Source organism: Geospiza fortis, unplaced genomic scaffold (genome assembly GCF_000277835.1).
Source record: "Geospiza fortis unplaced genomic scaffold, GeoFor_1.0 scaffold183, whole genome shotgun sequence".
In the NCBI taxonomy this organism is placed as follows: Eukaryota; Metazoa; Chordata; class Aves; order Passeriformes; family Thraupidae; genus Geospiza; species Geospiza fortis.
In genome coordinates, this window is record NW_005054447.1 from 69,566 (window position 1) to 82,477 (window position 12,912).

Genomic DNA, 12,912 nt, shown 5'->3' on the forward strand with positions numbered 1-12,912 from the left:
TGTTCTCCATCAGGAAAAGGAGCTCCCTGCATGTCCTCCTCCTTCAGAAGGAAAAGGAGCTCACCCCATGGCCTCATCCTTCTCCTCCTGAATTCAGAAATTCAGCACTAAAGGGACGTTTTGGTGCTGCCCTGGGGAATTCCGGACTAAAGGGAGGTTTTGGCACTGCCTTTGGGAATTCAGGAATTCAGTGCTAAAGGGAGGTTTTGGCACTGCCTTTGGGAATTCAGGAATTCAGTGCTAAAGGGAGGTTCTGGTGCTGCCTTTGGGAATTCAGGAATTCAGCGCTAAAGGGAGGTTTTTGGTGCTCCTTTTGGGAATTCAGGAATTCAGCACTAAAGGGAGTTTCTGGTGCTGCCTTTGGGAATTCAGGAATTCAGCACTAAAGGGAGGTTTTGGTGCTCCTTTTGGGAATTCAGGAATTCAGTGCTAAAGGGAGGTTTTGGTGAGGGTTTTGTGTCAGTGTTAAAGCTCTGAGCATGCAGAGTGACTCGTGGGTGGTGCTGTGAGGAGAGGAGACCTTCACTTGCCCCAAAATCAGCGCTGTACAGCCATGCACGGTACCTGGCAGCCAGAAATGCAGAATTTGGAGGGTACAGAAGGATTTCTGTCACTGCTGGGCTGTTCAGAGGTGCATCCTCGGTGCAGACAAGTGAGGAGTGAGCTCCTGGCTCGGACTGGAAGTGAAACAAGGCAAAATTGGCAGTTTAGCTGCAGATCAGTGCCTATTTTTAGGGCAGTTCTCCGAGTCCAGCAGCTGCCTGGGGCACTGGGAATGAACCCTGGGCAGCTTCAGAGAAGACTTTGGACTTTGCCTCCACTTTTCCCTCATTTTGTGCTGCCAGCCCTGGTTGTAAACCCCAGTGACACCGAGCACACACCTCGTGGGGCTGTCAGCTCCACCTCTGTCTGTGGATTTGAAATCATGTCAGTAATTCAGCGTAGCAATGGTCCAAACTGGGCAGCACTGGCACCAGGGCTCCCCAAACCCCATCTGCAGGCACTAAAGCAAGGCCTGGCACATTCTGCTCCTCAGTCAGGGCCTGCAGAGCAGATTCTGGGGCAGCCCCAGTCACTGGCAGCGTTTAGAGGTGGAGATTTTATAAACACACACAACTTTGCAGAGATGGTTCCTTTTATAAACACACAGAACTTTGCATTTTACACCTCAGCTGGGTGGGAAAAGCACAAAGGAGTTCCTGCTCGTGGTGAAAAATAAAGAAAGCTGCTCCGGGCTGTGTTTGCCAAGGTGGGAGTGTTTGAGGACCAATCTCCCCATTTTTCCTACGTGTTTTAATGAGTGCCCGAGCCCCTGGAATGGTTCTTTATCTGCCATTCCCCGAGGAGCTGCAGCTTCCACATCACCCTCGGGCTGTTCCTGGAAGTGCAGCTCATCCTGGAGACAATTCCATGGTCATCAGAGACAATTCCATGGTCATCAGAGACAATTCCACACTCATCCTTGTCACGACAGGACACCAAACAACATGAGCACACACACCGCTGCTCTCAAGGTGAAGAAAAGGGCAGTTTATTTTCTGACTCCAACATTTATCGTTTTCTAAAAGTGACAGTGACAGTGCCACCTCTCTAATGACACTGGACAAACCAACAGCCCATCCAGTTTCTCCTCCTCCATAAAGGAATGCAAAACAATGAGTTATTTACAGAAAGTGTGTGAGAAAGTTTGCTGCAAGAATGTAAACATCAGAAGGCATAGAAAAACTTAAAAATTCAAAGTGACACATCCTAGAGACAATTCCACGCTCATCCTACAGACAATTTCATGGTCATCCTACAGAAAATTCCACGCTCCCATTCCGGTGACTTTTCCCAGGTTTTCCATGGGGAATTGTGGAAGCCACGTGTTCTGCAACAGAGATTTTCCTGAAGGATTCAGTTTTGCACTGAATATTAAAATCTGTACTGCCCGCGGCTGCCGTGTGTGCCAAACGGGTGTTGATGTGCCATTAAAGATGCAACATTCGGTTTGAAGTGAGAATTCCGCTCTTTGGGCGAGGCTTTGCGGGGCTGGGGGGACACACAGGGTCCCCTTGGAGATTTGGGAAAGAGCATGTGCAGCTCAGGGAAAGAAAAACAGCACAAGGTAAATGGAAAACTCTCACCCAGGGCTTTGCTAATCGGCACCAGCTGGTGCTCTGCTAATATTTTGATAAAGTCCTGTTTTCTCTCCAGAACAGAAACTTTACAGAGATTTTTTTTTCTCTCTCCCCCACCCTTTCTCTGCCCTTTCCTTCTGTCAGGGTTCTGGCACGGTGCAGAGGGGAACACGTGTAGCAGACAGAAATGCTGGATGAAAGGAGAGAAGAGGAGAGGAGGGTAAGAAATCCCTCAGCTCCATTAGCACATCAAAACCTGGATTGCACTCCCACTGTCCCCCACCCCATCCATCCCATCCCATCCCATCCGATCCGATCCCATCCCATCCCATCCCATCCCACCCCATCCCAAATCCCTGATGGATTTCCTTTTCCCCTCAGGCTCAGGAGTGCTGGGACCCTCCCCTGGCACTGAGGTGACATCCAGCATGGGGACTCTGATGGGCACGGGGCCCTGTCACCCCCCACAGCCTCCTGCACCCTCTGTGAGTTCCCAGAGCCTTTTGGTGCCCTTTCTATCCTTTTTGGTGCCCTCTCTGTCCTTTTTGGTGTTCTTCTGCCCCTTTGGTGTCCATTCTGTTCCGTTGGTGCCCTTTCTGCTCCTTTGGTGCCATTTCTGTCCCTTTGGTGTCCTTTCTGTCCCTTTTGGTGCTTCAGGAGGATTTGGGGTCAGTGACACGAGTGCAGCCGTGCCCTTAGGCAGCTCTTTGGGTTCTTGCTGCAGTCACGGCCCCACAAACCCCACGGGTGAATTCCTGACCCAGGAATGGGGTTGGATCATCTATGTTGGATCATCTATGTTGGATCATCTATGTTGGGTAATGAACAAGTCAGCCCCACAGGTCTCAGGAAATTATTTTTGCTGCCAGAGAGAGAAAAGTGATGTATGAGACTGTAAATATTCCTGATTCAGGAATTCCTCTTTTGTTTTTATTCCCTCCAAACCCCGATTTTAGTGACCAGAAGGAGGCAAGGACAGGGGCTGGGGTCATGCTGGAAGTGGCCAGGAGATGGCAATGCCACCGAGTGTCACCAAGCCTGGGCTGGGAGGTCACTCACCCCAGGGGCAGCTGCTGGGGCACCCTTTGGGTGTCACTGCCCCGATGGGTTTGGAGTCACTGGGCAGAGAATTCCCCTTAGGAAAATTCAGGGAGAATTCTGAATTTCCTGTTCGTGAGAGGCTCCTTGCAAAAGCAGCACTGAGAGGCACCTCTTGTGTAAAACCGGCAGCAAAACACGACCCCTGCCAGCAGCAGCTGGGAACTTTGGTGTCAAACACACAGGGAGAAGTGGAATTTAATTTTTAAGAGTTATTTTTAGCCCCCACACCCACCCCAGCCCCATTTGTGTCCCCACAATGGGCAGGGGAATGGCTCAGCATGTCCAGCCTGGTTTGTATTCCCTGCATTCAGGCACAGATAAGAAACTGTAAGAATACAACGAGAAACCTCCTGCAGCAGCAAATCTTTGATGAGAAAACCTCTGAGCTGGGCTTACCTGAGCCTGGCAGGGAAAAGGAGAACATTTGGAACATTTTTGCCTTTGCTGGGCTGGTGCTGGGGCAGCAGGGGGCTCTGCAGGAGGGAGATGGGATGAAAGGATGAAAGGGAGCCCCTGCATCCCAGATCTTCTTGATCAACCCAAAAATCTCAAAATCCTTCCTTGTTATATTACAAATCCCCAATAAATGTGTGTTTACCATGTAAAAACCAGGTGGTAAATAAATATAATGCAATAAATATAAATATTCGTAATAAATCATTAGCCAAGGAGAGCATTTTAAAGTCCACACTGGAAGCTCAGAGTGTGTTTTGTTGGTTTTTTCCTGCAAATTTAGGTCTCTTTTTGTCTCATGGGGGAACCACTTTGTTTTCCCACAAAATTTTATTGGAATTGCACAGGCATAAGCTACTCAATTGCATTTAAAAATGGGGTTAAATATTTATTTAATGGCATTCTGAAGCTCAAAAGTGAACGGGATCAAGGCTCCAAGCCCCCAGCAGCTCCAGCTTACGAGGCTTTGTGCAAAGCCTCGCTGTAATCTGTTGTTTTGCTTAACAGATGTGGCATTAGAACCGATGAAAACATCAAAATCTCCACTCCCACGGAATTATGAAAAGCAGGGAGAGCAAACATGAATAATTTAGAACGGGAGGAGAAGGAACCGCCTCCTTTTGGGTTGGGTACAGAGGGAAGCGACCTGTTGCTTCTCTCTCTGTATTTTAGCTGTGCCGGGCTAAAACTGTGAAATTGTGCCATTGATTTTTCCTCGGGATGCACCAACACTTAGGCAGGGGGAAAACAAAACCAAAAAAAGTTTGTTTTTAAGCGCGTTTCACACTTAGAAATGCCTGGCAGGACATTCTGGGAGCGGAGAGCAGCGGGGTCAGTGCCGGCAGAGCCCCTGCCCGAGGGGTTCTCACCCTTCCCGCTTTCGTTTTCCTTTTTTTCCTTCCCCACGGGCACTTCCTGAAAGGTGACACCGACTTCGAGAGGCGGCCTGGGGACACTCGATACTCATTTCTGTCATGGGTGCTACAGAACGAGCTGGGAGTTGTGTTTGATTGTTTGAACGTTTTCTCTCGCGTTTGGGATTTTTTTGGGGTTTTTTTGTTTGGTTTTTTTTTTTTTTTTAGGTGGTTTTGTTTCTTGGGGTGTTTTTTGTTTGTTGTTTTTTTGGGGGGTTTTTGTTGTTGTTGTTGTTGTTGTTTGGGGGCTTTTTTTTGTGTTTTTCTTTTTTGTTTTTCATTGAAAAATGCTATGTTCAAACTTGCGAACCTCCCAGCTGTCGTGGCCTGCCTTGCAGCTTCCTGTGGCCGCAGAACGATCTTCTCTCAGTGCTCTGCTCCCCGTGCAAGGCATCACCTCCCTCCCTTCCTCCTCCTCCTCCTCTTCCTCCTCCTCCTCCGGGCTCGGGGGTAGTTTTGCGGTTTTTTTTTTTTTTTTTTTTTTCCTTTTGGCTGGAAATGGGTTTCAGATGTTTTTTTTCCCCGCGCCTGCATCTCGTAAAGCCGCGGCGTTGCCGTGACAACCGAGTGACATCTCCGCTCCCTCCTCCCTCCGAGCATGCCCAAAGCGGCTCCGCTCTGCCCGGGCTGCACAGATGGGACCATGAGAGCCCTTCCCCGCCAGCTCCCGGCCTTTGTGCTCGGGAGGAAGAGGAGGGAGAGGAGGCAGAGGCGGCCCCGCAGCCCCTGAGCCCCCCGGGACGATGCTCGCCTGCCTGGCCAGGGGCAATGTGCTGGACATCCTGCAGGAGGGATTCACCGAGGTAAAGCCGCGTCCCCTCAGCTCCCCCGGGAGGAAGGCACAGTGGGTTTGTGCAGAATTGTGGAGTAGAAATGGGAGAAAACAGCGAGATTCGTCAGCGGGGAGCGGGAGTTGGTGAGGAGTTTGTGGCCGGTTTTACAGGCGGGGTTTGTGCTCTTCTCACTGCTCTGCTGCTGTCCCGGGAAATAACACAAACTGTGGGTCCTGGTAAATTGTACAAACTGTGGGGTCACAGGAAATAACACAAACTGTGGGTCCTGGTAAATAACACAAACTGTGGGGTCCCGGTGAATAACACAAACTGTGGGGTCCCGGTGAATAACACAAACTGTGGGTCCCGGGAAATAACACAAACTGTGGGGTCCTGGGAAATTGTACAAACTGCGTGGCAGCGTTCGTTGTGTAAAACTGACTCCTCTCCTGAGGGATGTGCGAGGTCTGTGTGCTGAGGGCTGTAAATCTGATTTATGGACTCACATTGCTTGGGAGAGGCTGGCAAAGAGCTGATTTGGGGTTCTTCCCCCCGTCTTTTTCTGTAAATTGAATCCTCAGGGGACTGAAATGCAACTTGGCGGGGAAAATGTAATTTTTAAAGTGTTTTTATTCGCCTGTTTTGCTAGGAGAGTAATGAATTGTAAAATAAGGACATGCACAAGAAACTGCAGAGATGGGAATCCCGCGGCTGTGTGGGGACAGCAGTGGGACCTCCCTCTTTGGGGGGCACAGAAAATGAGGTTTTTTGGGTATTTATGGATATTTATAATCCCCGGGCAGCCCATGCTGGGGCTGAAAAGGAAGAAAAACTGGGGGGGAATTTGCTGGAACCCCAGAGCTGCTGCTATTTTATCTCTCACTTTTGGGGGGGGGGTTTATTCTTTCTTAAAACACAGAACTGAATTCTGTTTAGTGTTGGGTGACCCCTCAGCCGTGCTGTGCCTGTTATGCACAGAAAATGAAAAATGAACCCTGAACATCCCTGCTGGGCTTCCCGAATCCGGGAAAACCAAACTGGGGGTGAAACCTGAGCCTGCCCCGGCTCGGGCTGGAATCGCTCCATCCCCTCCTCCTCTTCCTCCTCCTCCTCACAGTGTCAGGCTCATTTTTAGCCAGCCAAGGTCTGGGTTTAGACCGAGCTCGTACTTCCTGTGCTCGGGGGCAGCACATCCTCCTCAGGCACAATTCGTAACTTATTTATTAATAATTTAATCAATGGTGGGAGCGAACCCCAGCGATATTGAGTGCCTGGCCCTGGCTGGTTTTACCCACAGCTGTGGAAGAAACTTCCCTCTCCCGCCAGAAAAAAACAGATTCTCGGGATCTCTGCGTCCTCACACGCTCCAACAAAAGTAAAACTAAAATGGGTCTAGCAAGGGGAGGACCTGGGATTTGCCAAGGCTCTGGAAATGAGAGAGGAGCTCTCACTCCATTCTTGCTGTGATCACCAGCTCTGAGTCCTGCCCGTCTCTGTTTGCCTGTTTGGGTGTTTATTTACACAGAAATTAACGTGGATTTGTGTCCCCATGCCTGGTGCTATTTACACAAAAATTAACGTGGATTTGTGTCCCCATGCCTGGTGCTATTTACACAAAAATTAACGTGGATTTGTGTCCCCATGCCAGAGCCTCGGGGAGGTTCCTTTGTCCCCCTGCCTCCTTTCCCCCCCTCCCCTCCATCCCCTGTGACCGAGGGCACCTCAGCAGCCCAATTATCCCTAATTAGTGCTGGAGCAGGCAGCAGCCTTGTCCTTCTGCACCGCTGCTTTCTCCACCGTGTGAGGAATCCCATCCTGCTCCAGGCACCCCGAAATTGCTGAATTGTCACTTCAGGCCTGTTTATTTCCCTTTTTCCCCCTTTCAGAGCCAGAGCCCTGGTGGACGCTGTCACCTGCAGACATCTGAGGCCAGGATGGTTTTGTTTGATGTTGAGATGCAGCAAAGTCCCCCCCGTGGGCATTAAAGCCCCTCATTAATGGCCTGCCCTGCCTTGAAGGTGTTTCCCTGCTGTTTGTGGGGATTTCTCCGGCTCCCAGGCAGATAAATAATTCAATCCCACAGCTGGATGGGGCCCTGGGGATGCGTGGCTGCTAAAAGCAGGAGTTTATAATGAAAGGGAACCACAGAGAGGGGGCTCATCTGCTCTGACTCCGTCCATGTGGCCCCAGCCTGTTCCCTTTCCTCGGGGAAATGCAGTTTATTTATGTGCTGACACTTCTGCCAGCTCTTGAAAACAGACGGGGCACGGAGAAATGTGTCACAAGCGAGCCTGGCAGCTCCAAGCTGCATTTGAACAACACCACACCTTGTCTTTTTCGAGCTGGAGGATCATTTCCTGTGGCAAACTTCATTATGTGGCTGCCCGTGTGCAGTGAGTCATTTAAAATAACTATTTTCTTCCCCCCTCTCTACGAGATTATGCTGAACAAACAACCCATTCCAGAGGGGACAGGGAGGCTTGCAGAGGTTGTTAGGCAAGCAGGGCAGGGTGAAATGCAGGGTTGGGGAAATCTCCCCCATTTCTGGGCGGCAGAAGTGCTGCAGGGCTGTTCTGCCCCTCGCCAGCTGTTCCATGGGGTATTTCCCCTGGTTCTCAGCCCAGTGGGTGATTCCTGCATTTCTCCTTCACCCTGGCTGGGTGGAGGTGCCATCCTGCCTGTGAGCTGTGATTCCTCACCCTGGGCCATGTCCTGTGGGGGATTTGGTTCTTTTCTCTATTTGGGGTCATTTTCTGGCTCTGCTCCCCTCGGGGCAAGGTCCTGATCTGTGACTCCTCACCCTGGGGGTGATTTGGTTCATTTCTCTGTTTGGGGTCATTTTCTGGCTCTGCTGCCCTCAGGGAAAAGTCCTGATCTGTGACCAAAAGGTCTCAGCTGGGTGATGTCAGCACAAGGAGCCGGCACTCACCCTCTCCTGCCCCAGGGCTATTTATAGGATTAATAGGATTCACCATGGAGAGCTGGTTTGACTTCTGGCTCCCTCATCCTGCTCAGCCCCAGGGCTCCCTCAGGGGCACTGAATCCCTCCCAGGACACCCCAAGCTCCAGAGGTGCTGGTTCATCACCGCAGCTCTGCTTTGGGCTGAGCCTGGCAGCATTTCACACCTTCCCCACCCTGCTAAAGCCTGGGGGAGGCAGCTGGGGCTGAGGCACCCTTGGAGCCTTTGCAGGGTGTCTGAGCTGCCTGGGCTGCCCTGAAACCCCTCCAGGGCTCCAGCACAGACAGAAAACACAGCTGGGGCTCCCCACAGCTGGATTCACCCCCAGATGTGCTCTAGCTGACCTTGCCTTGCTCTGTTTCCAGTTTTCCCCCAAACCCTGGTGCCTGGCCAGCAGCGGGACTCCTCAGCAAGATTTTGCTGCTCTATAGGATTAGGGTGGAGCAGTTGGGATCAATCCCTGCCTTGGTGGCTAAGCCAGGCTGTCCCTTGGCAGGGTGTCCTTACAGAGCATTTGCACAGGAGCACCCCCACATTTCTGCTTTTCAACCCACTTTTCCAGGAGCAGGAAGATTATTGCAGCTGCTTTTTGGGTGGAAAGAGGAAAAAGGGGATGGCACACGGGAGTCACGGCAGAGGGAATCCAAAATTCTGTGTCCTAAATGTGCCTTTAGGGCTTTCACCCCGGGCCAGGGAGGCTCTCTGGGTGTCCCTCCCCTCTGCAAAGTCCCTGCCTGCAGATTTTGGAGTCCTGAGGAGCTGAGGCTCCTCTTGGAGCTGCCTGGGGATGGGGATGGGGATGGGGATGGGGATGGGGATGGTGCTGAGGGAGGAACAATGCTCCTTTTCCTCCCCAGAGCACCAGGGGATGTGTCAGTGCTGGGGCTCTGCTTGGAACTGACAGCTCAGGGTGAATCATGTGCTCCAAAGTCCTTTTTGCACTCAAAGCTCAGCTCTTTGCCAGTTTTTTGCCTTTATTTTTTGCCCGTAGCTGGCACAGAAGCTCTGCCTGGGTGGGACAAGGGCCTCAGGTACCTGCTGAGCATCATGTGAGAGGTGCTGCTCCCTCAGAATCTTACATTTGCATTATTAAGCCCTTTCACAGCACTAAATTAATGAAATGCCAGAATTTAGGCACAGGTGGGAATGACTTCATCCTGCACTGGCAGCTGGATCGCTCTGGAATGGGCCATGGCAGCTTCTGGCTTTACAAGAAGTGAAAATCAAAGGGGCAGAAATAATTCAGGGAGTTTGGGTGGAATTTGTTCTTGCTGCTTACACTTAAGCTCCTCCTGTTAATGGGTAGAGAAAGGAGTGAGGAAAAGGTGGAAAACTCTGCAGTCAGAAATTCCATGTCCTGCTGGAGAGCTGGGCACTCTGGGAATTAACACCTCCTTTAAATTATTGCAAGTTTTCTGAAGGAGAACTCCTGTGGGTGCTGTTGGTCATTCTGGCCTCACTGGGTGGTTTTCACTGTTGGACGCCTCAGTACATTGAAAAACCTGAATCACATTCAAACATCAATTTTGAGAGGGGAAAAAAAAAATCTTTTGCTGCCTTTGAGAGCAGAGGGAATAATTTTCTTTGCTTGGGAGTTTGTGCTTTCCGCTTCCACAAAGACCTCCTTGAACAGCAACAAAAAATTAATCAGCAAACTGGAGGAAGGCTGGGTGGAAAATTACAGTCCCCATCTAATTAAAGTAATGTCAGAAAGCTTAGAAATCATCCAAGGCCTCAACCTGATGCAATTAGGCTGCTGCAGACCTTTGGCTCAGGGCTCTGGGAGGGGAGGAACAGGGAATTCTTTTCATCCTGGGCTCCTCTTGCTGACCTCAGCAGCCCTGGGGCTTGGGCAGTGGCCACAACGGTGCCACAGAGGGAAATGGGTGTAAAGAACCTCAAAAACTTCATCCTAGAGGATGATTGAGCCCCAAAAATCTCATCCATCCTAGCAGGATGATTCTCTAAATCCAAATCCTAGCAGGATAATTCCCTAAATCAAACAGGAATGATGGATTCCAGCTGATCAAAGCAGCGCACAAAGGGAAATGGGGGTAAAGAGCCCCAAAAATCTCATCCTAGCAGGATGATTCTCTAAATCCAAAGGTAAGGATGGATTCCAGCTCATCAAGTTAATGTAGAGAAGGGATTTGTTTCCAGAAGGAAACAGGGTCGCAGGATCTACTGGAAGATGGCAGTGAGCAGGGCAGGCCCTCCTTGCTAGAAAAATGATTTGTCCATTTGCTCAACACCAAAAACTGCAATATTTTAATCCCAGAGGGGTAAAAATTAACCTCATATATCCCAACCTGTAATTTACCCCTGGAACTGTGTTGGGATGTCCTGTAGCCCCCAAGACCTTGGTTTAAAAACCTTCTCCTGCCCTGCAAAGTGTTCCAGAACAAGACAAAAACACCCCACAGAGCCCGGCCTGGAGCAAGCTGGGCTCCAGCTCCCTTCAGGTACAGCTGCTGCTCTTCCCCATGGCAAGTACAGGTAAAAGGGGCTTTTTTTGGAACACAAAGCTGTGTTAATGTAAACAGGATTAAGCTTAGCTCCACCATAATCCTAAATAATGTGTGTTCTGTAGAGCACACCCCACACCAGGCTGCTTTTCCTCTGAAAAATTCTGAGTTTGGAAGAAGTGTTGGTGAGGAGCTGAGCAGCCTGAGCCCTGAAAATTCCAAGGCTGGGCTCAAACCAAAGTGCAGGGGAAGCAGGGACACTTGAGGGGTGCCGTGTTTGTTCCCAGACCTTTTTTAATTTTGGAATTTTGTTGGCTGGAAGGAGCTGAGAGCTGTGTGAGAGTGGGTGCTGCGATGCCTGCAGCCCCAAAAGGGGTGCAGCCCCATTGGGGTGGGTTTGGGGCATTTCTGGGGGCAGAGCAGGCTCAGGAGGGTTTTGGTGGGCTGGGAAGAGCTGCTGCTCCCAGGGCAGGACACATCCCAGCAAATCTTTGTCCTGCCTGTGCTGGAAGTTGATTCCTGGAGGATTTCCCGGGGTGGTGGCAGGAATGGTGCCCACCCAAGCAGCAAACTGTAGCCATGATATTTTCTGAAAAATCTTTTCTTTAGGATTGTTTTCTCCTGAGAAGCTGAGAAGCTTCAGGAACAAAATGTAAGCAATGGTTATCTGCTGCTGTGGAATGCAACAGGTGGATCTGTGATTGGTCTCATGTGGTTGTTTCTAATTAATGGCCAATCACAGCCCGGCTGGCTCGGACAGAGAGTCCAAGCCACAAGCTTTTGTTATCATTCCTTCATTTTCTATTCTTAGCTAGCCTTCTGATGAAATCCTTTCTTCTATTCTTTTAGTATAGTTTTAATATAATATATATCATAAAATAAGAAATCAAGTGTTCTGAAACATGGAGTTAACATTCTCATCTCTTCCCTCATCCTGGGACCCCTGTGAACACGGTCACAGCAAACCACGCTGCTGGGATGATATTCAGGGCTGTGTTGAAGCTGCCTTGGGGCTTGAAACAAACAGAATCCTGGGGGGAAGTGAAACAAAAAATATTTCACTTTTTTTGGAGGCCTGAATCTGTGGATTTAGAGGTGGAAATGTGAGCACTGAGGGCTCGAGGCTGTGTTGGAGGTGAAGGGCTGAAGGTGCAGCCCACAGTGCCCTTTGTTATTCCCCTGCTGATGGAGAATTGAAGCATTTTGGGCTCTCCAGCTTCAAAAATTGCCCTTGGGGTTTCTGCTGAGCAGCTCAGGGCCTTTGTCCCTTCATCCTTCATGCATTTCACAGCACTTGGCCTTTTTTAGGTCACTTAACTTTTATTTCTGATAAATTTCCTTGGGAGGTTCAGTCACATGCTCCCCTCAGCTGCCAGCACTGACAGCTCCCTCTCTGGATTTTTGAGTTCTGCAGCAATCCAAGGCTCTTGCTGAAGTGCCTCAGTCTGCCAGGATGAGTTTCACAAAGTTAGGAAATGCTCTTCAGTCCAACTGTCTGAACGTCTGCAGGAAAATCTGATGTTTAATGGAAAAAACCCAAACCCAACCAAGTGAGTCTGTAAATGAGGTGTAAGTCTGCAGAATTACAGCAGCCATGGGAGTGAAACGACTCTGTCCTGGTGCCACACCAATTCCATTGCCTCAGAAACCTCCTTTTAATGCTCATTGTTTAAAATGTAACTGCTCTGGGATTTAGGGATGGCTTTTTTAATTTTTTACTAATAATAACAGTGACAACCTCCTCCTGCTTTTAAGAGATAGAGACTAAAATCTTGCCAAAAATTCTTTTTTTTGTGAATGCAGGAGGAATGTTCTGAGAGGAGGAACAGAAAACAAACTGCTTGGTGAAAGGGATTTTCCACTAAATGAGACAGAAGTGGAAGAGCCACAGAGACTCCTCCAAAAACTGCAGATTTTCTGCAGCCTGGGAGGGGCTGTGTCCTTGGGGAATCAGTGCCAGTCCCTAAAATGATTAGAAAAATACAAAATAAACACTTGTGGGGTGTAGGAGCGTCGGGGGTGGGACGGTGGGGACGGACAGAGATGAGAGATCTCTGAAGCCAGGGGTTGGAATTTGGGGTTCATTGCAAAGGGCCTGGGTGCAGGGCCCTGCTGGGAGCTGCCAG

General features: G+C 49.9%; 1 protein-coding gene across 1 annotated transcript in view; it reads left to right on the plus strand.

Moving 5' to 3' along the window:
• Window positions 1-5,103: 5,103 nt before the first annotated feature.
• The window catches only part of DIXDC1 (DIX domain containing 1), a 28,142-nt gene continuing 20,333 nt past the window's right edge, over window positions 5,104-12,912 (plus strand). The window contains exon 1 of the mRNA XM_005427515.2: window positions 5,104-5,391. Within this exon, the coding sequence (XP_005427572.1) occupies window positions 5,332-5,391 (60 nt within the window). The 5' untranslated portion in view covers window positions 5,104-5,331. The remainder of the gene's footprint in view (window positions 5,392-12,912) is intronic.